The following is a 21474-nucleotide window of genomic DNA, read 5'->3' on the forward strand; positions in this document are numbered from 1 at the left end:
AACTTGGATTCATATTACTATGTCCATCCATATTCATGGATTTCTTGATCACAAGAAATTTCAAAGGGCACCACCACGTACTGAAATGATGACATCAGTGTCTTGACCAAAGGAGGGGTAATATTTGTTGATTACCTTCAAAAAGATTAATTCATCTTTTAAACTTAATCGGTCTAAAAATTTATACATGAAAAATTACAATTAAGACCTTGTTTTCATTTAAAGTAAATGCAACAATCTTTAGAGTTACAAGAAAATATTCCTTAATTTTTTCATATTTTAAACCAGCTTTGGAATTCATCATATGTATATACTCTAGTTCACAAAAAGAAACTATACCTCTTTACCTTTCCTGAAATGAAATGCTATATGTTGTGGAGGTATAGGTTTTGGAAGAGAAAATGGAGTTTCCAATTCTTCCAGTGGATAATCAAGGAACCTGTATTCTACAAAGAGCATTTGTATATTTCGATCTGCCAATACTGGAGCATCTTCTTTTAATTGCAGTGTTGAGACAGCAATGGCAATTACATTAGAAGTCTGTAAAAAAAAAAAAAAAAAGAGAAACAAAAACAGGGAATTCAAATGCCAGTTTTAGAAAGGTTAACAGTTTAAATTATATCATACTTTATTTTTAGGTTCCTTCAAATTTTTTAAAAATTTTCATAAAGTACGATTACCCACATCGGTTTCTTGGTAGTTAAGGTAAAACTGTTATCTCTCTATTATCTTAATTCTGCAATGAAATATACCTTTTTTTTTTTTTTTTTTTTTTTTTAATTTAAAAATACCAATCTGATGGCAAAAGTAACAGCCAATAATGATTAAATTAAAATATACAGTTGAAAAAAAAAAATAATAAAAAATAAACATTGTTAAATTGTACTGTGCTTATAAGTATAGTTTATACAAAATTACAAACTGATATAGTGAGCTCTGTGGCCTTTATTTAACATTACACGATCCTCCAAAAAGTATCCAGACAAAATGGGTTTCACAATACCATCACTGTCGCTCACATCAATAGCACAGCAGACCAGAAGGGGCTTTTTTAACTACTATGACGTACTCCACTCTCCTGGCTAGGAATGTGTTGGTCTGGCCCTCATTCTACATTCAATTCATCCTATACCTTTGTTCTGCAGTTCAAATCGGTACTTTGCACTGGCCATTCAACTTTTGTACATTCATGTCCATGAACCATTCTAGAACAGTACCAGTGGTATGGCATGAGATATTACCTTTTTAAAACAAAAATGGGTCTGCACAAAAGAAATCATAAGAAACATGGAATTGTGCAAAATGTTAAGATGGGCATTGAGGTTGCCAACTACACAACTACAAAAGCTCCTAGGCCACACCATAAAAACAGCTCCCTACTATAACCTCTTTATCCAGAAAGATCCAAATGGACTATAAAAAGAGGAGTGTCTAGATACTTTCTGGAGGGTAATGTATATCTCTGATTTCAAATAGACAAGATATTTATCTACTCTAAGATGGGACATCTATTTTTGCAAAGATAGCTTTCTACAATTCATAATAGAGGAGTAACTATTCATGATTTAGTCTGCAACAAATAAAACAGTCTTATCACCCAAAGATCTGTTTAACCACATGGAGGGAATTCTGGAAAAAAACTTTATCACTTCTATGGCAATAAATGAGAATACTTTGAAGACTCATTTGTTTATAAAAATACAGTATTCACTATCTAGAAAGAAAAATTTGAACTGGGTGCTATGGTTAATGCTTATTACAAATTATATTGTATACACACCTAATTAAAACAGTTTTCTTTAATAAATTAACTTCAAATGCATTACAAGAAACTATCTAATATCAAGAGCCACCACCCTCAACATTCTGCCTTAGATATAATTTCAAGCTCTAAATTCTGAAGCCTTAAGCAACTGATTATCCCACTTATGTTAAAATTGACCAACAATCAGTATTCTATCTAAAAATTAGTAATTTAATATTTCAGAAAATTAAAAAAGCTTCCTCACATACGTGCATATGCACAAAATGCATTCACACATGAGAAGTCAGAGGAAGAAATATGCTGACCTTGGCAGGTACAGGAATGTTAGGCACAGCAGGTACGTAAACATCATTGTCACTTTCTGAATAACTAGAAATACCTCCTTTTCGTTCTTCTTCTGAACTAGTTTCCTTTCCACTTGATGTTTCTGAAATTTTTCGAATTATTAATTAAAATTAATTAGTGACAGAAATGATCAGAATTAAAAGATGTAACATGGTTATGCAGTAGTATAAAATTTACTGCAAGTTAACATTTAGCAGCTTACAACAAATGGCACTGGACTTAAGAAGGACAATGTCTACAGCACAACAAAATGGAAAAGCAGGCTACAACAGAAACTGATGAAGAGACCTGTCCACAGATGAGCATCACATCCTTGAGACTGATCATCGCTGGTAATCTCCAAAAGATAAACAGTTCAAGGAACAGCAATCCACCAGCAGTCAGGGAGCTCAACAGAAGTTACTCATATTAACCAGCAAAACCAAGCTGGAAGAAGGTGTTATTGCAGGATCAAATCCCAGAAATACAACGACTAAGGCTTCTTGCCAACATAGTTGGCAGGAACAGAAGTGGACACCCACCCATGAAGGAAATGGAGTACCAACATCCTGCCCATAAAGAAATTTCTCTGTTCCTATATTATAAAAAATATAGTATAATATTCCATGTAAATAAAAGGGTACAATCCACCAATTCATCCATTATTCAATCTTAACTCTTCCAATTGCAAAAGAATTTCCATCTCACGAAGACTGAATTTACACAAATTTGCAAAATTTTGAAAGGCAATAAAATTTTCCCTTGTTTTAATAAGTAAAAGCACAATCCCATCCACCAGGAATTGGATGGGATTGAGCACATATTCCAAACAATTAAACATATTCCAAATAATTTAAAACAATATGTTCTCATGTTTCTAGATCACCACACATACAGTTGTGTTTTTCTACGATTCCAAAACTATTCAGTTTAGATCTGTGACCTGTTAATAAGGATGTACAACGTAGATTAGGTACTAACCAGATCAGTTTAATATAATTTACACCATTAACAAAGGGAAAAATTTGAATGTTATTCTACCTTTTTCCAAAAAATGCCATCTCCTTTGCCATTTTTGTAAAAGGAGCTCCCACATCCTCTTCTTTTCGTTTCTTAAGTCATTCAAGGTGTTAATTTCAATGCCCTGCAATTTCGATGCCTCAGATTTTACACCTCTTTTCAAATAAAAGGACAGGCTGCTAAACACTAACTATAAATCAAGTGGCATCTTGCCAGCTAACACTTGCAAAGCTTCTTTGGAAACTGTTCTGCAGGCCATAACCATTTTGAGTAACATAACTTGATGTATAGAATAAAGCTTTCTGGTATTGCTTACCTTCATGCACCATACATAACAATCGGCAGAAAAATACAGTAATAAATCAAATGGAGTGCTTTCCCCTTTATGCCCCATTCCACTGGCATTATTCTTGTGATCATTGCAATAAATTTGTTCACTTTCTCTGATATATAGTTAATATGCGAGATAAAGTTCAAGCCACTAGCAATACACATTCCCAAGTATTTAATCATTAATACCTGCTGTAAGGAAATATCATTCAACTTTACGAGAGGAGGTCTATTAAGAGCTAATTTACCCTTCAACATCCTTAATTTAGTTTTGTATGTAGCAATTGTCAACCTATGTAAACTACATCATTTACATAATTCTTTCAATATGTGATCAGATCTCATTTAAAGCTCCTTTCTGAAATTTCTGTGCACAAGTATTACCATATCATCTGCATAAGCTATTGTGTGCGAGTGGTTAAATTCTCTCTTGAGCCAATCTTCCAAAACCAAGTTCCACATTAAAGAGCCAAACAGACCCCTGCAGACAGCCTTGAGTCACACGATGTGTAACTGATCCAAAATTCACTTAACTGTTACTGTGCAATCTTTAAAGTAATCTTTAATTATGGAGAAAATATTAAAAGAATATTTAGCCACGTGCAACATCATCAATACACTGCCCCAACTAATGGCATCAAAGGCACCAGCAAGGTCGACAAAAATTCCCAAGGTATATTTATAATTCGATTCCCAAGCATTACGAACTAAAGAGTGCAGCGCATCCTCAGTACCTACATAAGGAGTGAAACCATACTGTTTGTTAGAAAGGTCAATATTATTTCTCTGGTAGATAGTAATCCGAATAGCTAAAAGCTTCTCATAAACTTGACCAAGATCAGGAAGCAATGCAATAGGTCTATATAAAGCAGGTGAACTCGTTGGCTTGGTTGATTTTAGGATAATCTTGAGCAGTGCATCTTTACAGGGAGATGGAAAAATACCATCTCTTTGATAATTATTAAAAACTTGCAACAATTCGTTTGAATAAAGGTTAGAAAATTTTTTATTACCTCTCTCTCCAGTAGGTCCATACCTCGACATTTGTTATTTTTAAAGGACTTAACAATGGCGAGAAGTTCATCATGGGTAAAGGGTAATTTTTCAATGTCATTACCATAAGACTCATTCAAAGCATGCATATGATGATGTTCTAGATTAATACATGGGTTATCAGTCATATCCGTTACCATTACCTATAAGGTGATCTAAGATTGCACTCATGGAATCTTCCCAATTACATCTCTCAGTGGGGTCCGTGCCAATAGAATATATAACATCAGCAGCGGCTCTGAATTTGCCAGTACAAATTTTATAAACCAATCCCCAAGGGTCATTATTTCCTGATGTTTTCACCAACATTTTCCAGCAGTCATATTTCTGTATAGCAATACATGGACATATTTGTTATGAAGACTTTGATAGTTTCTTTAATCAAATAACTTCCAAGGCACTTTCCCTATGTTTGCCCTTCTGAAATTGTTTCCTATCCTTATTAACCAGTTTTTTCAATGGATTAAGCTGAGATGTCCACCACTTAACTGGTCTATGTTTTATCTGTTTCCGTTTCATAGCAGCTACTCAAGCATCATAGATAACTTTTTGCAAAAACTCCACAGAGTTCTCACTTGTCATGTTAGATTACTCAGAGACCACAATCATAGCCCGCTGAAGACTTTTCTCAAAGTTATTCCAGTTTGCATACTTAACAACAAAGTGCCGTAATTGAATCATCATCGTCATCATGAACTTGGTCCGGCTTAGGTCTTTTAAGACCTGTTCCGCTGTAGCTCTTGGAGGTAGTCTTGATCTCGCCATCGTTGTCTTGGTCGACCAACATCTCTCCTGCCTGTGGGTTTGTAGTTAAAGGCTAATTTTGGGATCCGGTCTGGGTTCATTCTTTCTATGTGGCTGATCTATTTTTCCTGATACTGTTTTATGTCATTTACTATGTTATCTACTTTTAATTTCTTGCGGATATCTAAATTTCTTTGGTGGTCTAGTCTTGTAAAGCCTAATAATGGTCTTAAAAATCTCATTTGTGCTGCTTCTAGTCTGTGTGCATCTTTCTTATTTACGACCCAAGTCTCACAGCTCTAGAAGAGGGCTGGTTTTGAAGTGATGTTGTGCAGTCGTAATTTTGTTTCAGTCGTCATTTGTTTTCCGAAGTGGAGTTTAATCATTCCATTCATTTTATTATATTTTTGTAGTTTAGTGTGGATATCTTTCCCTTCATTTGATATAAAATTTCCCAAATAGGTGAAGTCAGATATTTGTTCTATTATTTTATCATCAATAACAATTTTGACACTTTGTATGTTTTTTCACATAATCCCATTGATTTTGTTTTTAAGGTGGAGATTTTCATATCGTACTTTTTACCTATTTTATTCAGTTCATTCGCTGCTATCTATAGTTCATCTTCAGATTTTGCAATTATAACTTGATCATCAGCATATACTATAGTTTGGATTTTAATCCTGTTGTTCAACTGTATTCCATTGTTAATTGTTTGTTTCCATTCTTTAAGAATTTTATTGATGTAGATATTAAATAAATTTGGTGATAGTCCACATCCTTGTTTGACTCCTTTATTGGTGTTAATTGGGTCTGATAGTTGGCCATTAGAATATTTTATACAGACTGTTGAGTTTTTATATAGGCTTTGGATCGCTTTCTGGAGTTGGGTTGGGATATTTTCTTCACGTAGAATCTGCCAAAGTTTTTCCCAGTTTACATTGTCATAAGCTTTTTCATAATCAATAAACAGCAGAAACGTTGGCAGACTGAATTCTCTTCTTTTCTCCAAAATTTGTTGTAATGAGAAAACGGCATCTATTGTGCTTCTCCCTTCTCTGAACCCACATTGTTCTTCTTCTAAGAATTGTTCACTGTATTTATTAAGTTCATTCTTTAGTACATTAGAGTATAGCTTTGCAGCAGTTGACAGCAGTGTTATCCCTCTGTAGTTGTTAGGGTTATTTCTGGAGCCTTTTTTGTGTAAATTGATTACTATTCCTGTTTCCCAATCTTTGGGTATCTGTTGCTTATGCCATATGATGTTAAATAATTTTAGTAGTGCGTTTTTTAGTAAGGTGACCCCATATTTAAATAGTTCCACATTCAAATTGTCTATGCCTGTGCTTTCTCGGTTTTTTAATTTTTGTAATATTAACTCTAGTTCTTCTATTGTTATATTTTCTTCATCTTTGGTTACCACAGATTCATCTTCCAATTCCCTAGTGCCAGGGTTATACCACAGTTTGGAACAGTGTTGCTTCCATTCTGCTTGGGAGATGGAGTTGGTTTTTATTCGATCATTTGTGTCTAGTTGTAATTTCTTAAAAATTTTAAAACCTCTTCTCTGTGGGCCCATGATATCACATTCTAAAGATTTAACAAATTTATCCCAGTCATCTTGTCAGATTCTTCTGGTTAGTTTTCTGACTTCTGCTCTAAGCTTTTTATATTTTATGTGTAGATGTAGGTCTTTAGTTTGTAGGAACAGTTATAGGTCTTTTTTTTCTCATTGATTGTTTGTTTCAATTGTTCATTCCAAGTTCTTAGCCAGTTTTTATTTTTTACAGGTTTATATCCAAGATTTTCTTCAGCAGCTCCCAGAATTGATTTTTTCATGTTTGACCAGATTTCCTCAACATTATCACTTTCATCTGATTTGAGTTTATCTTTAAATCGACTTTCATATAGGAATTTAGTGCTTTCATCTTCCAGCAAATGTATTTTTAATTTCTTAGTAGTTTTTGTTGGTATTTTCTTCTTTTTAATAAGATAAGATTTTATTCTTTTTATTTTGAAAGTGCTTTCTACTAGGTAGTGATCACTGTCAATTTCACTGCCTCTGAATACTCTAGTGTCTCTAATTTTGTCATTTAAATTTTCATTAATGATAATATAATCTATTATAGACTTAGCGTTTCTTGCTTCTCATGTGAATTTATGGATATTCTTGTGTCTGAAAAAAGTATTTGTAATTTTAAGTTTATTAAAAATCAGAAGTCTATAAGGCATCTTCCATTATTGTTGACCATGAGTTTGCCTTCTGATCCTATACATTTGTCTACTGATTGAGCCTTTGCATTAAAAATCTCCTGCTAGTATGAGATACTCGTCTTTGTTAGTTTGGTCTATGATCTGTTGTAATTCGTCATAAAATTCTGCAGTTTCATCAATGTTGACTTCTACTGGTGCATAGATGCCAATGATTGTTATTGTATAAGTTAGAATTTTTAGTCTTAATTTCAATATTCTGGGTGATATCCAAGAGTAGTCTAATATTTTGTTTTCCCATTCTTTCTTTATTATAACAGCAACTCCCGATGATGCCCACATTTCATTTGGTACGCTGGAGTATATCATTATGAAGTTACCTATTTCTTTGGATCCTTTGTTCTTCTTTTTTGTTTCGGTAATGACTGCTATGTCAATATTTCTATTTTCTAGTTCCATGGTCAATTCATCTAATTTGTGATTTATTCCCCTAACTGTCCAAGTTGCTACTTTAAGTTCCTTAATCGTAGTCCTATATCCATTGCCTAGGTCGTTACCCTTGAGATACGTCCAGTTTTTTCCCTTGAGCTAATTTCGAGTATTTAGAATGTTCCCCAGATAGGTTACCAGCCTTTCACGGGGTAAGTCTAGTGGTGGAGCTGCCACCTTATAGCCCCTAGACAGGCTTCAGGTAATTGAATCAAGCCAACACTATTTTCTCGATTTGTATTGATTTCATAAAATATCGCATGATGATCACTCATTTTACCCAGTTAGATTTGACTTTCCATCCACAGACAAATCTAGCACCAATTGAGTTAGTAAGAGTTACTATCCAAAAGGTGGACTCCTCCCCAGGTTGATTGTGAACCATAAGCTTCCGTGCCACGATCATATCATCTAAAGCTTTCCCTCTATCATCAGTAGTGCCACTGAACCAAAGTGAACTCTTGGCATTAGAATCAATTGCAAACAATACAGGAAAATCTCCTAACCTATCAAGAACACTATCAATATAAATTAAATATGGCCAAATGTCAGAGTTGTATTTAAAATACATTGAAACAGAAACAAATGCACCAACAGCAGACTGAATGTTAACACAAACCGCATGACCACTACATAAGGATTCAATATGACCCTACAGGAAAGGGGATAACCAACTATCTTATTATTCACATAATAAGGTTCTTGGATGCAAGCAACATCAATATTTTCTCGTTGACTTACAATTTTCATTTCTTCTACAACAGACTGAGAAAGCTGTGCAAAGTCAGTACACTCACTTATATTGCGAGTGTACTGATTTGAGTTACAGTAATTTGGACTATTGACCATAGTTATGAAAGGAATCAACTGTAAACAGTTTAATTAGTTTAAGCACACTTTGATATTCTGGGCACTTTTTATCACAAACAGAATGGTTTCCCATATGATTTCTAGCAATACAGTTTGAACACACAGCCTCTTTGTTAATGTCTTTACAATTTCTATATGTATGGCCTTTGCTAGCACAGTGGCTACATATAGGATCTCATTGTCTACATATTTCAGCAGTATGCTCAAAACCCTGACAATTGTAGCATACGGTCATAAAGTAGAAATCATTTAACATGTATGACATCATTCCAACAAACAAATGCTGCTATTGCATTAGAAACATTCTAATTCTATATGAAACCTCCAAAACCCAGTTATTACTGGAATCACTCCTGTTCCTACTTATGAAGCGAACAGTGACCTCAGCAACCATCTCATCTTTCATCAATCCCAAAGAAAAAGATTTCTCTCATGCATGTCGTGAAAAATATCATCCTTCTGAATTTCCTTACTAACATCATATACAATTAACTTCATTCGAGGTCTTTTGGGAAATTCAAAAACTAACCCAAGATGTGTCAATTGTTCACACTTTTTAATTTCTTCTATGTCTTTCTTAGTTTGCACTTCTAAAACAATTCCACGATCAAATACTTTTCTTACTTTCTGTATCCTGACCCCTCAATGAGTTTCTCATTTCCTTACCTACAGCAATTTGGACATTTTAACTACTTTTAAGTACAGAGTCATCATTAGCCTGAATTAATAAAACAGGTTCACCATCATATGATCTAGCTGCTTCATCGTCTGAGGAACCCAATTTCAAACCAATGTCCTTCGCAGCAGAAGACACATCACTCTTAACTATATCACTATAAAGTTTAAGATTTTGTCAATTATCCATATCTTGCTTATAAATCTGAGTGAATTCATGCATATTTTGTATCCATTCCTTAAATTTATCATTTTGTATTCCAAGTTCCAAAACCATGGCTTCAAGAAGATCCCATTTAGACAGTATTCCTCTGATTGAACTTCAATTGATACCACTCTCCTTTGCAAAATGGAAACCTTAGAAATCTTTGCATAATTTAAATGTTATTTCTGTAAAGCTATGAGTATTATCTCCTCTGAAATCACCAGTTTTCTTTTCGGGAGAGAAACTGAGGCAGTTTCTCTCCCCCAAAAGAAGTCATGTTTTTTGACAACTCAGGGTTGAAATTCATGTTTTTGTTCCTAATTTCTTTTGAACACGACGACCAGATACTCACTTCAGTGTCATTCCCTATCTCAATTTTAGCTGAAGAAATTTTATTTTCCTCACTCAAATCCAGATCACTCTGAACTTTTCTCTTAACTTTACGTAATTCCTTATCCCAATCATTCTTAGGAGTATTAATCTTCACTTTTCTTCTATTACTTCTTCCTAAAACGGGAGATCTACTGGATGATGAACAGAGTGATCCAACTGAACTTTCTTCCCCACCATAGCATTTCCGCCTTTGATAATGTGTTTTGATGGTATACTCAGGAGATTTACGTGGCATCAAAAGTGCAATGTCCTTATCTCTATTATTCTCACTATCCAATTCTGCCAACATGATAGCGTTACCCGAGAGAACTACCTCCCATTCCAACATTTTCTCACCTACACCTCCAGAGATAGAAGCCTCGGAAGATTCTTTGCTTACGCTCATTGACAATTTACCTTGTGACATACTTGGATCCTGAAATTCCAGCTTATGCAAAGAATTCCAATACTTCCTTAAGTTATGCTTGAAATTTGCAGACTTAGTGGTCTCTCTACCAACAGTGAGATTAGACTCCTTAGTACCATTTTCAAGATTCGTTGAACCTGCCTCCTCTTCCAATTCAACACCACAAATTTTTTCACATGTGAGATCAACCTTATGTGTGTATCTGACTCCATTTGATAAACAAATTATTTTTTTATTATGAAATTATATCACCATAGGAATTTCCAAAAGAGTAATACAGATGCTGTATTACTCTTTTGGAAAAATTAATTTCCAAAAGTAATACAGATGCTGCTGCATAAACAGATAGAGGACACTAATAACCATAGAGGGGGCACAACCAGCCTTGTTCCTTCATTAATAATGGCTGTATAGGCCTTTACTAAAAAAATCGCAAAATCTTTAAAATTCTATCTTTTCCGATAAGAAGATATTTTGTCCCAAAATTATATACAACTAATCAGCCAGACATACCCTTCATCCATACCTTGTAGAATTCAAAAAGTAGCTCTTCAAATTTTGAAGTACCAGCGCTATGCTAAAGTATAGGCAGCTGGAACCGACAGTTAGAACAGAGAATGCTCTAACTGCCAAAACAGACTTATAGCAAAATTTAGCTTGAATATTACAATTCCTTGATTAAAAGTTCTAACCTGATAGACCTTATCAGACTATATCCATGTATCACAAAAGAATTTAAAGTAAGCACTTTAAAACCATATTTATAAGTACTTTTAGTGCTTATAAATATGTGAGAGCACATATAATAGTAACCATCACAGCTAACTGCCACTGCTGAACCCCTGTGGTACTTTACAGATCAACTTGCACTGTTGTAAGTATCTACTTTTCATCACTCTGTAACTATCTCATGCTATCTTTTTTCCTCTATCTGACCAGCCAGCTCTGCAGTCATCAATTTTGGCATCCTCCTCCTGCAATATTTTCTTAATGGTATGTATGCATTCATGGCTTCTGTGATTTTTGCTTTAAAAGTATTCCATAATTCAAATGTATTTGCCTTTACTCAGCAGTCTGTCCAATTCTGTTCATTGTTCTGCTCTCAGATACACTGTTAATGGTTACCTGTTGTGTATCTTGTTATTAATAAAATAAAATAAAATAAATAAAAATAAAATAATAGATGCCATATATTGCCTTAAACTGTCAAAGTTCCCTCTTCTGAAGTTAAAACTTGTGCCTTTACCTTTAACTACTGCAACATCTATCTTCATCTTCCAACTGACAATTGCTTGATCACTTCCTGACAATGGTTCCTGTACTTTAAGCCCTGTGATGTCATCTGATTCATTAGTAACGATGAGGTCAAGAATATTCTAAGCTCTAGTACTTTCTCTAACATGCTGGTACAAATAACAATCACCTAGTTAATTTTAAATTTTTTCCCCCCACAGTGAGTTTCCCACCTACTTAGTCCAATCAATCTGGGGCAGAATCGAGTCACTCATAATAAAACAATCGCACTTGCTTGCCCATTCCATCTGCATATAGAGACTCTTGTCATACTCTTCACAATCTCCCTAGATTACTCTCACTCTTATTATTTATACCATTGATCCAAATAAATCACACCACACAGATTATATGCTGGCAAACAACTTCAGGCTCAGCAAAAGCTCTTTTCACACTCAGGCTGCTTTTGATAAGAAGCATGACCCCACCACCCCTTCTATCTTCTCTATCTTTCCTAAATACATTCTACATACCGTAGTGGAACTCATCATCCCCATTTCCGAGTGTCACCATGTTTCTGTTGGCCCTACTATATCAGCATTAGTTGTTCTAACCCCTTTATTGACAACTTTACTCCTGACATTACTGTAGCCAGAGTTGAGACTGAGTGGTCTTCTATAGTTTACTACCCTGACACACCCATTGAAGTTATTTAGGTTTGTTTCCCTAGCTTTATCTACTTCCTCATTTTAAACATTTCTACCCTTGGAACACATTACCAACATTGGCTGTTGCAGCAACAAACAAGAATTCTATGTCTTGCTGCTTTGATTCCCCATTGCTAACCACCCTGCTAACCTTTATATTATATGCAAACTTAGATATTACCCTTGATATGCCTTTATTGACATCGTCAATAAATATTGAAAACCATAATAGGCTCAGAACTGAACTCTGAGGGCCTACAATAACACTAGTGCAAGAAGACTAATTTATTACTAATTAATTACCAATTAATTACCCTGACTTCTAATCTCTCTTGACATAAACAAATCACAAATACTGCTTCATCTACATCAAAAAAACCTGGGATTTCTTTTTGCTCTTTGTGTTATTTTTCTTCTAAAAAACTACTTACTCTGTAGAAATCTCAAATCTGCCATGGAATATTATTCCCACACCTGGGGTGGTGCCTCCAAAACATCTCTTAAGCTTCTAGATTCCACTCAAATTAAGAAGAGCAGTATGGCATATGGTCAATACATATTATGAGAAACACAATCTAAAACTGCATGACAAAGACAAATCATTGTGAAATATGAATAGTGAATATAAAAGAGGGGAGATGCAAAAAAGTGGTAACTAAACAGAAGCAAGAAAGAAAGACAACGACAAAGAAAGAAAGAAAGACAACGACAAAGAAAGAAAGAAAGACAACGACAAAGAAAGAAAGAAACAAACAAACAAACAAAAAAAAACAAACATGCACAACTATCAGACCCCGAGGAAACAAGATGATGCATATTAATTAAACTGAGTAATTTACCACTGCTCATCATGTAAAATAGCTTCCTCCTTAGAGTATATACTCCACATTACAATTAGTAATAGGACCTATCAAATTATATGGAGTGTCTTCTAACCAAGATCAATGACAAAAAATGTTTGTGTGGAGTTTAAAATCTCAACATCAGAATGTGGATTACAATTAATATGCATTCATTACAGTTAACACAATATTAAAGATGTTATATATTAAGACTATATTAATCTGCATTCAATTACATATTTTGTGTAATCAAATACTGATTAACATGGTCTTAACAGATTTTTATTTCAATGTGCAATTACTTGGTACCTGGATTATGAACCTTTTCATATTACTGTTGGAGATATCATAGCACAGAATTCTGATATTGAGGAAATATTACAGCATTGTCTACTCAGTATCTGCCTTTTGGTGGAGGATTTTGGTGATGTATGTGTATGTGCAGGGAGAGGGGCTTATGATATTAGAAATGAACCCAAGTACAGTAATACCCCGAAGTTACGCGATAGGTGGGTCCGACGAAAATCGCGTAAGTCGAATTCGCGTAAGTCGGGGTACAACTTTGCATATAAATACATATAAATTTTGCTTAATTGGGACCAAGGACTAACAAAAACACTAGTTTAGAAGAAAAATATTAATAAAATTGCAGTTCTTTATACATATTAATACAAAATATGTATTAAAAAAACAAATGACTTACGTTAAAAAGTTATTTCGATGTCGATGGCTTCATAAAATCTAACAAATTCGTCTGACGACACAGCGCGTTCTTTTTTTCACGCAGAATTTCTTCGTAGCAAGCTAATAATTTTTTTTATTCCTTGCTTTGTAGCTATAACGCGTTCTTCGTTCCATGTGCTTTTCGCCGTTGCTTCATTTAGGCCTGTAGCACGTGCAATATCACATGGTCTTTCATTTCGCTCAAAGCGTTTCACAATTTCATATTTTTTTCTCTATCGACAGAGGCGGACTGGCCATAAGCCTTACCGGGGAAACCCCGGTGGGCCAGTGTGATTTTGGCCATAAACCATAGTATGGCGCCACTATAAATTTTCCTGGGTAAGAATTTTTGACCCAGTCCGCCTCTGTTTATCGATAATTGCTTTTCTTTTTCTCTCTGAATCTGCAGTGTCTTCACCAGGACGCTTCCTTTTCACACCTTTTAATTAAGTATTTTACGCATTTTTAGGGAATAAAGCACAATTACAAAACGAGGAGGCACGCTTGATACGCATAAACAAAGCTGCACGCATGTAGCAACTGAATAAACAACACCATAAAGGCAGAGATATGCTATTAACACCTCACATTTCTAGGGGTTACTACCATAAAACAATAAAAATCCAGTTGCGTTTCTGCTAGTGAAATCTGTTATAAACTGGTAGTAAACTCGATCTAATTGCATTTGCGATTATACCATAGCTGGAATTGTGTTGGTTTTTACGTTATTATGGTGAAATGTGTTTCCCCTTCACTGATATAAAAAACATAAAAGCAGCAAAGTTGAATTTTGTTCATCTTTCGCTCTCATTCTCCGCCGTCGCACCGTATATCGATAACATATGAAAAACGACCTTGAAGATAGTGGGCGGCAGCGTTGCCAAACGAAAAAATCAAGAACCGCGTAACTCCGAGTTCGCGTAAGTCGGGGTAGCGTAAGTCGGGGTATTACTGTAACGTAAAAGTGAATAAGTCATTAATAACACTGGTTTACAGTGTATCTGGGGTTTGAGTAAAAGTATGTGGCAGTTATTTATGCATGTTTACTGATTACTAAACCGAAGTCCGTTTGTTTCTATCACATAAAGATTTTTCACAATTCATTAACAAAATATTACCTAGGTCTTATAAGCAAATGTGTACATAACTATAGTTTCTGCAATGGTTTACAAGTTTTATACCCCTATATTCATAATCAGTATCAAATATTTGCCTTAAATACAACAGATTGTGCATGTTTAAACCCGTAACTACACACACTGCAAGGTAGCTGACCTTGACCCAGGAAGGTAGATGGCCCCCACCCCGTTCTTCTGGCCCATCTGTGATTCCCAGAATTTTATTTTCCGAGTGGAGTCTGGGAGACTCCTGTGTGTAGTTACGGGTTAAACTTGTCTGAGCATGCACACTTGTTTTTACAGTGCACTCAACCACAGAGCCTATATAAGTGGTACATCCCTTATGCAGTCACAGTATTCCTGTAAAAACCATCGTGAGTTCTCATTGTGTTAGTTTTCTTTTAGTATGGCAACCAGAAAGTGTATAAACAGTCCCAACATATTTTGTTACATATGTGGTTGTTTTGTTCCTGTAAAGCAGAGACAAAATAATACCGATTTTGTAAAAAAATCATATTATGTATACTTTGACATAAAACTAGGCAATAAGGATAAATCATGGGCACTGCATAAAGTATACCATACATGTGTTGAGCATCTTAGAAAATGGAGTCAAGGAAAAAAGGTGTGCTTGCCATTTGCTATTCCTATGGTGTGGCATGAGCCAGTAAGCCATGTCAAATGTTACTTTTGTGTATGTGATATTAGAGGTTACAATTCAAAAAATAAAAAGGATATCAAATATCCAGATCTACCGTCAGCCATAAGACCGGTTCCGCATAGACCTGATCTGCCTGTAAAAACTCCACCAGAAACTTTGGAGTCCACATCTTCTTCCACCGAAGCAGAAGCTAAAGAGGTTAGTGAAGAGGAATGTTATCAACCAGAAAATATTTTAATGCTACAACAATTCATGCAAGTCAAACTGAACAATTTAGTAAGGGACTTAGGTCTTCCAAAGTATGCTGCCGAAATTCTGGGATCCAGACTTCAAGCGAAGAACTTACTTGCTCCAGGTACATCATTTTCCTGGTACAGAAATCGAATCGTGAAAGGGGTTTATACAGTATTTTTCACAAGAAAGTCCTCTTGTATATTGCAGTGATATCGCTGGTTTAATAAGTGCCTTAGGAGCTCCATCATATGTTCCTAGTGAATGGAGACTATTTATAGACTCTTCTAAGACTAGTTTAAAATGTGTTCTCTTGTATAATGGAGATAAGTACGTATCTGTGCCAGTTGCTCATTCAGTCTACTTAAAAGAAACTTATGACAATCTAAAGTTGCTTCTGGAGAAAATTAAAATGGCAACTATGTGGAGACTTAAAAGTATTATGTATGGTGTTGGGGAACATGGTGTACACTAAAATGCCATGCTTTATTTGTGAATGGGATAGCAGAGCTAAAGCACTGCATTGGACAAAGAAGCAATGGCCTCGGAGGCACAATCTTACACCGGGGTCAAAAAATATTGTGCACCAAAGTTTGGTGAAGCCAGATAAAATACTTTTACCTCCACTGCATATCAAGTTAGACATAATGAAGCAATTTGTTAAATCATTGAATAAGGATGGCAACTGCTTTAAGTACCTTTGCAGTAAATTTCCTGGTTTATCTGACGCAAAACTTAAGGAGGGTATCTTCATTGGTCCCCAAATTAGAAAATTGGCTTTAGACAGTCAGTTTGAAACTACTATGACTGACATTGAAAGGGAAGCCTGGATTACTTTTAAAAGTGTAATGGAAAACTTTCTAGGAAATCATAAATCACAGGATTATGAGAAAATTGTTCAAAATATGCTCGAAAAGCTTTGCAATTTAGGTTGCAATATGAGCATCAAAATTCACTTTTTGCATGCCCATCTTGATTTTTTCCCCGAAAATCTTGCACTGATGAGCAAAGAACAAGGAGAGAGATTCCATCAGGACATAAAGGAAATGGAGCAGAGGTACCAGGGAAGGTGGAATACAAGCATGATGGCCGACTACTGCTGGTGTTTAAAAAGAGAGAAACCTGGCACTGTACATAAAAGAAAAACGATTAAACGTTATTTTCAAACAAAGAGATGAAGGTCTGATTAATGAAAGTTTCAGAATTTTGGTTAATACTTGTTAGTATTAACGTATTTTTTGATATATGAAAATGTAATCCTATCAATTTGTCATTACTAAATACAATAAAGTTATATACTTTCATAAAAAACAATACTTATTTATTTCTTAAATTGTGATGTATCTGGATGTGATAGAAAAAAATCTAAGTCATATCTGAAATCACAGCAACATATTTCGGCAGTAGGACCTATTGAAATTCAAACTCCAGTGAACAAAGCTAAATTTGTAAACTAGCGTAATTCTTAAATCTGAAATATTGAATAAATTCTTGAAATAAAAGGTTACTGTTTACTAAAACTTTTACCAAAGTTGAAATTAGTGGAAATGTGTCACACCTATCATAAAAACATTTCTTTTATACTTAGAAATAAAATATGACAAATGGTGACAAAAGATGATCCCAACTTACCTTCAAATGAATGTTTAAATTTTTGATCTCCAATAGCATCACTAACCTAGAATAAAAAAGTTGTTCAATTATGCTTTATTACCAAAATACAAAACCAAAATGGTCCAACAAAAAAAAAAAGAGAAACATCATTTTCAAATACCATTTTTCTTATCTCTTTTTCTTGGCCTTTCTATATATAATGCAAACATTCAGTATCTTATTGTAAAAATCTCTTGCAATATCTTTTTATATGAACAAAATTAAAATTTTTAAATACCATTTAACCCATCAGTGAGTTTATAAGGATTAATTCAATTCCCAAGGCATACCAAGCCTTTATCAATATTTTATTTTTTTTTTTCTTAGCAGTCCACAAGGCAACATGGACTCTAACTGGTAAAATATCACATTCATATTACTGGTTTGTTGGTTGGTTGGTTGGTTGGTTGGTGTTTAATTTGTGTACTAGCTGCTAAGACCATAATGCAATGCACTAAGTAAATTTCATATTACTAGAAGGATAGGATTTCTGGTCAACTGAAGGATATGTCATTAATGTACAAGCAGAAACGAGCAGGAGAAAGAACTGAACCTTGGGGAACACCAGCATTAGTGGAGAAGTTAGAAAACTGGATACCCAATTACAAAAAAAAGTTTGCGAACCATAAAATGGATGCTTATTTAGAAGACCTTTATGCTAAACATGATCAAAAGCCATTGAAGTGTCAAGAACAACTTCTTGAGTTTCATGAAACTTTTCTGTTGAATTTGCCTACAGATGGGTAACATAAACCAGTATGTATATCACCAGTGGATTGACACTGATGGAATCCACACTAGCGATCACTGATCAGATGGAAGGTTTCAAGATAGTTTAGGAGTTGGTAGTTAATGGATTTCTCCATTATTTTACAAATGGAGTAGAAGTAAGTACAATGGGATTATAATTAGATGGGAGGGATTTGTTGCCATTTTTAGGAACTGGCTGGATGTGAGCAAATTTCCAAGCAGAAGGAAAAACACCAGTGGAATAAGAAAGTGTAAAAAGCTGACACAGAGCAGGAGTAAGCTCAGGAGCACAGGTTTTGAGAACAAGTGTAGAAATACTATCAGAACCTTTTTTAGTGTTAAGAATGTTCAAAATTATTCTGAGATCCTTTTGATGGAAGACTACAGGAGGCACTGAATGGAGTGTACTGGGAATGGTAGGAGGTAGTTTACCAAGATCATCAATACAAGAGTTAGAAAAAAAGTTGGATGGCAGCAGGTTGGCTTTATCTTTAGCTGAAGTGGCAATTGAAACATCGTGTGTTAACAGTGGTGGGAGTAGGGATAGGCGAAAGTTATGGCCAATAGCATTGGAAAGAGACTAGAATGCTCAACTACCATTTGAACTCAAAGGCATGGTTGAGTGGGAGACAACAGAGAGTGGTAATCAATGGACACTGCTCTTCATGGACAAATATTAGTGGAGTTCCCCAGGGTTCGGGTGCTAGGCCCATTGTTATTTTGTGTATTCATCAATGATATTGATGAAGGTATATCAGGCTTAATGCCCAAGTTTGCAGACGATACGAAGGTTGGCAGGGTTGATAATGACAGTAGGCTACTCCAACTGAATCTAGATAAGTTGGGCAAACAGGCTGAGAAGTGGTAACTGAAGTTTAACATTGACAAATGCAAAGTATTGCATATGGGTAGCAATAACCCAAGAGAAATGTACCAACTGTGTGGTACTACACTCAGGGAAGTGGAACGTGAAAAAGACCTGGGGGTAATTGTGCAGTCAGATATGAAGTTCGGTGAGCAGTGCAGAGGTCATGGAGCCTTGTCAATGATATATAGGAATTTTTCTAGCCGGGATAAGGAGGTGATTATTTCCTTGTATAAGGCAATGGTCAGGCCACACCTAGAGTACTGTATAAAGGTCTGGAAGTCTCATTTTAGAAAGGATGTAGTGTTGCTAGAACGAGTACAAAGAAGGGCAACAAAATTGGTGAATTCTGTTGCCCTTCCTTCCTTTGTTTCACCCACAAAGGGGTGCTCTTACCAAGAAAGGCTTAAGTTCTGCAAATTGAAATGCCTGGAGAGTAGGCACATGCGAGGTGATCTGAAAGAGGTGTATAAAGCCTTGAATGGTTTGAGTATGCTCAATGCCGATGGGATTCTTCCTCTTGCTCAGAATAATCACCTGAGAGGGCATAAATTCAAATTGAGGAAAGACAGATGTAGGATAGATGTGCAGAAATTTGCCTTAGCCAGCGGGTAGTTGGTTGGTGGAACAGACTTCCATCCCTTGTTGTGGAAGTTGATAGCCTAAATAAATTTAAGGCTCAGCTGGACAGGTACTTCGAACAAACAGAAGGGCGAAATGGAAGTGGTTTTTTTTTTTTTTTTTTTGGCTGATGCTGCATAAGCTTGCTTTCTTGCATCATATGCCTCTATTAATGCTAGCTCTTAGCCTGTTCAACCCTTATATTGTTTGAAATCTAGTTTGACTGATTAGTAACTGCTTTACAATGTTGTGAGCTTTACTGTGGGCAGAAAACAAGCCTGGAAGTTTGGATGCAAGCCAATTGTGATATGCATCACATTCTTATCTTGAACAGCCTTAGTGCATTTATTGGAAAACCAAAGTTTAGGTAAAGGACAGGATTTTAAAGTGGAGTGTGGAATAAAAGATTTCATCCCTACAAGAATAATTTCACTGACACGATCTAAGCAAACACTGACCTTAGGAAATTTAAAACAGTAATCCAAGGAAAAGAAGAAGAGAAATCTCACAGATCATCTCATTTTACATTCGTGTATTGCCAAACAGATGTTTAGAATGGTCACAAGAGAAATACTCCATTAGAGAAGAGACCATCACCAAGTTATGATCTGAGGTGCCTAGAAGACCACTCACTTCAACTGTGTACTTGCAAGGGTTGTTTGTGAGAAGAGTGTTGGCTGTGTGGTTAGGATTGTATGGTATTCTGGTAGATAAATGAACTATCTGTGTGAAGTCATTAGTAATTACAAAAAGCCTCAGCATCATGACCAGCTGGGTCCATGTGACTAGAAAACTGAAGCCAGCTAGAGTTGTGAATGATGAAATCATGAAGTAAAATTACCTTACTGTTAAAGAAGTTGGACCAAAGAAAGTCTAGTTTCAAAGAAAGGAAGTCAAAGAGTTCTGGGTGATTAGTGGAATTGGGAGAATGATAGTGGCAACAAATTAATTTTACAGAATTGGGTAGAGAGATTTTAAGCCAGAGAAGATCAAAAAGAGGAAAATTGCAAATTACTAAGTCTCTGAGAGAGAGAGAGAGACTATCAGAGTGGACAAATGCACAAGTACCACCTTTGAAGCAGTGGGTAAATCAGTTGATAATTGAGATTGGAACTGAGACCACATATATTTATGAAATGACAGAGGAAGTGTTGGGGAGGCTTAGATCTTTTCACAGATAAGTTTGTTCTATTAGTTTGACTATTCTTGATGTAATTCATAACTAGCATATTAATTTTTAAATGAAATTTTAAAAATACAGCACTCAACATAAATAGAATGGTTAATGTATGAGTATTTTTCATTTATCTGGAGTAGACATCAACAGTACTGTTCCATTGCAAATATAATATTTCAAATTTATAATTACAATAGTTATTTTAAGAAAGGCTTTTTTTTGTGAAATCTTATCTAATTTCATTTTTATTAAATTTAATTTGCCATTCTTTCAATGGCATCCTTCAGAAGGATGGGTCACAACCAAAACTAATTAATTAAAACAGCTTCTGTAAACTTCTTAATTTGAGCCATTTATTCTCCATGGAAAAAAGCAGAAGATTCAAATTTCTCTAAACAATGGATAGCA

The 21474-nt window shown here is 35.1% G+C and overlaps 1 protein-coding gene and 1 long non-coding RNA gene across 2 annotated transcripts in view; both read right to left on the bottom strand.

Moving 5' to 3' along the window:
• LOC150090019 (protein fantom-like) overlaps positions 1 to 459 on the bottom strand; it is a 38743-nt gene extending 38284 nt beyond the window's left edge. The window contains exon 1 of the mRNA XM_090390150.1: positions 348 to 459. Coding sequence (XP_090246276.1) covers positions 348 to 459 — 112 coding nt within the window. The remainder of the gene's footprint in view (positions 1 to 347) is intronic.
• On the bottom strand, positions 427 to 17704 carry LOC150090020 (uncharacterized). The gene is made up of 3 exons (XR_016546692.1): positions 17633 to 17704; positions 2071 to 2192; positions 427 to 540 (listed from the first exon to the last, which is right to left on the bottom strand). It is a non-coding gene; the product is annotated as an uncharacterized LOC150090020 (long non-coding RNA).
• Between the last annotated feature and the right edge of the window lie 3770 nt (positions 17705 to 21474).

The sequence above is a fragment of the Mastigoproctus giganteus genome, chromosome 2, assembly GCF_048544385.1.
Source record: "Mastigoproctus giganteus isolate SK-2022 chromosome 2, ASM4854438v1, whole genome shotgun sequence".
Classification (NCBI taxonomy): Eukaryota; Metazoa; Arthropoda; class Arachnida; order Uropygi; family Thelyphonidae; genus Mastigoproctus; species Mastigoproctus giganteus.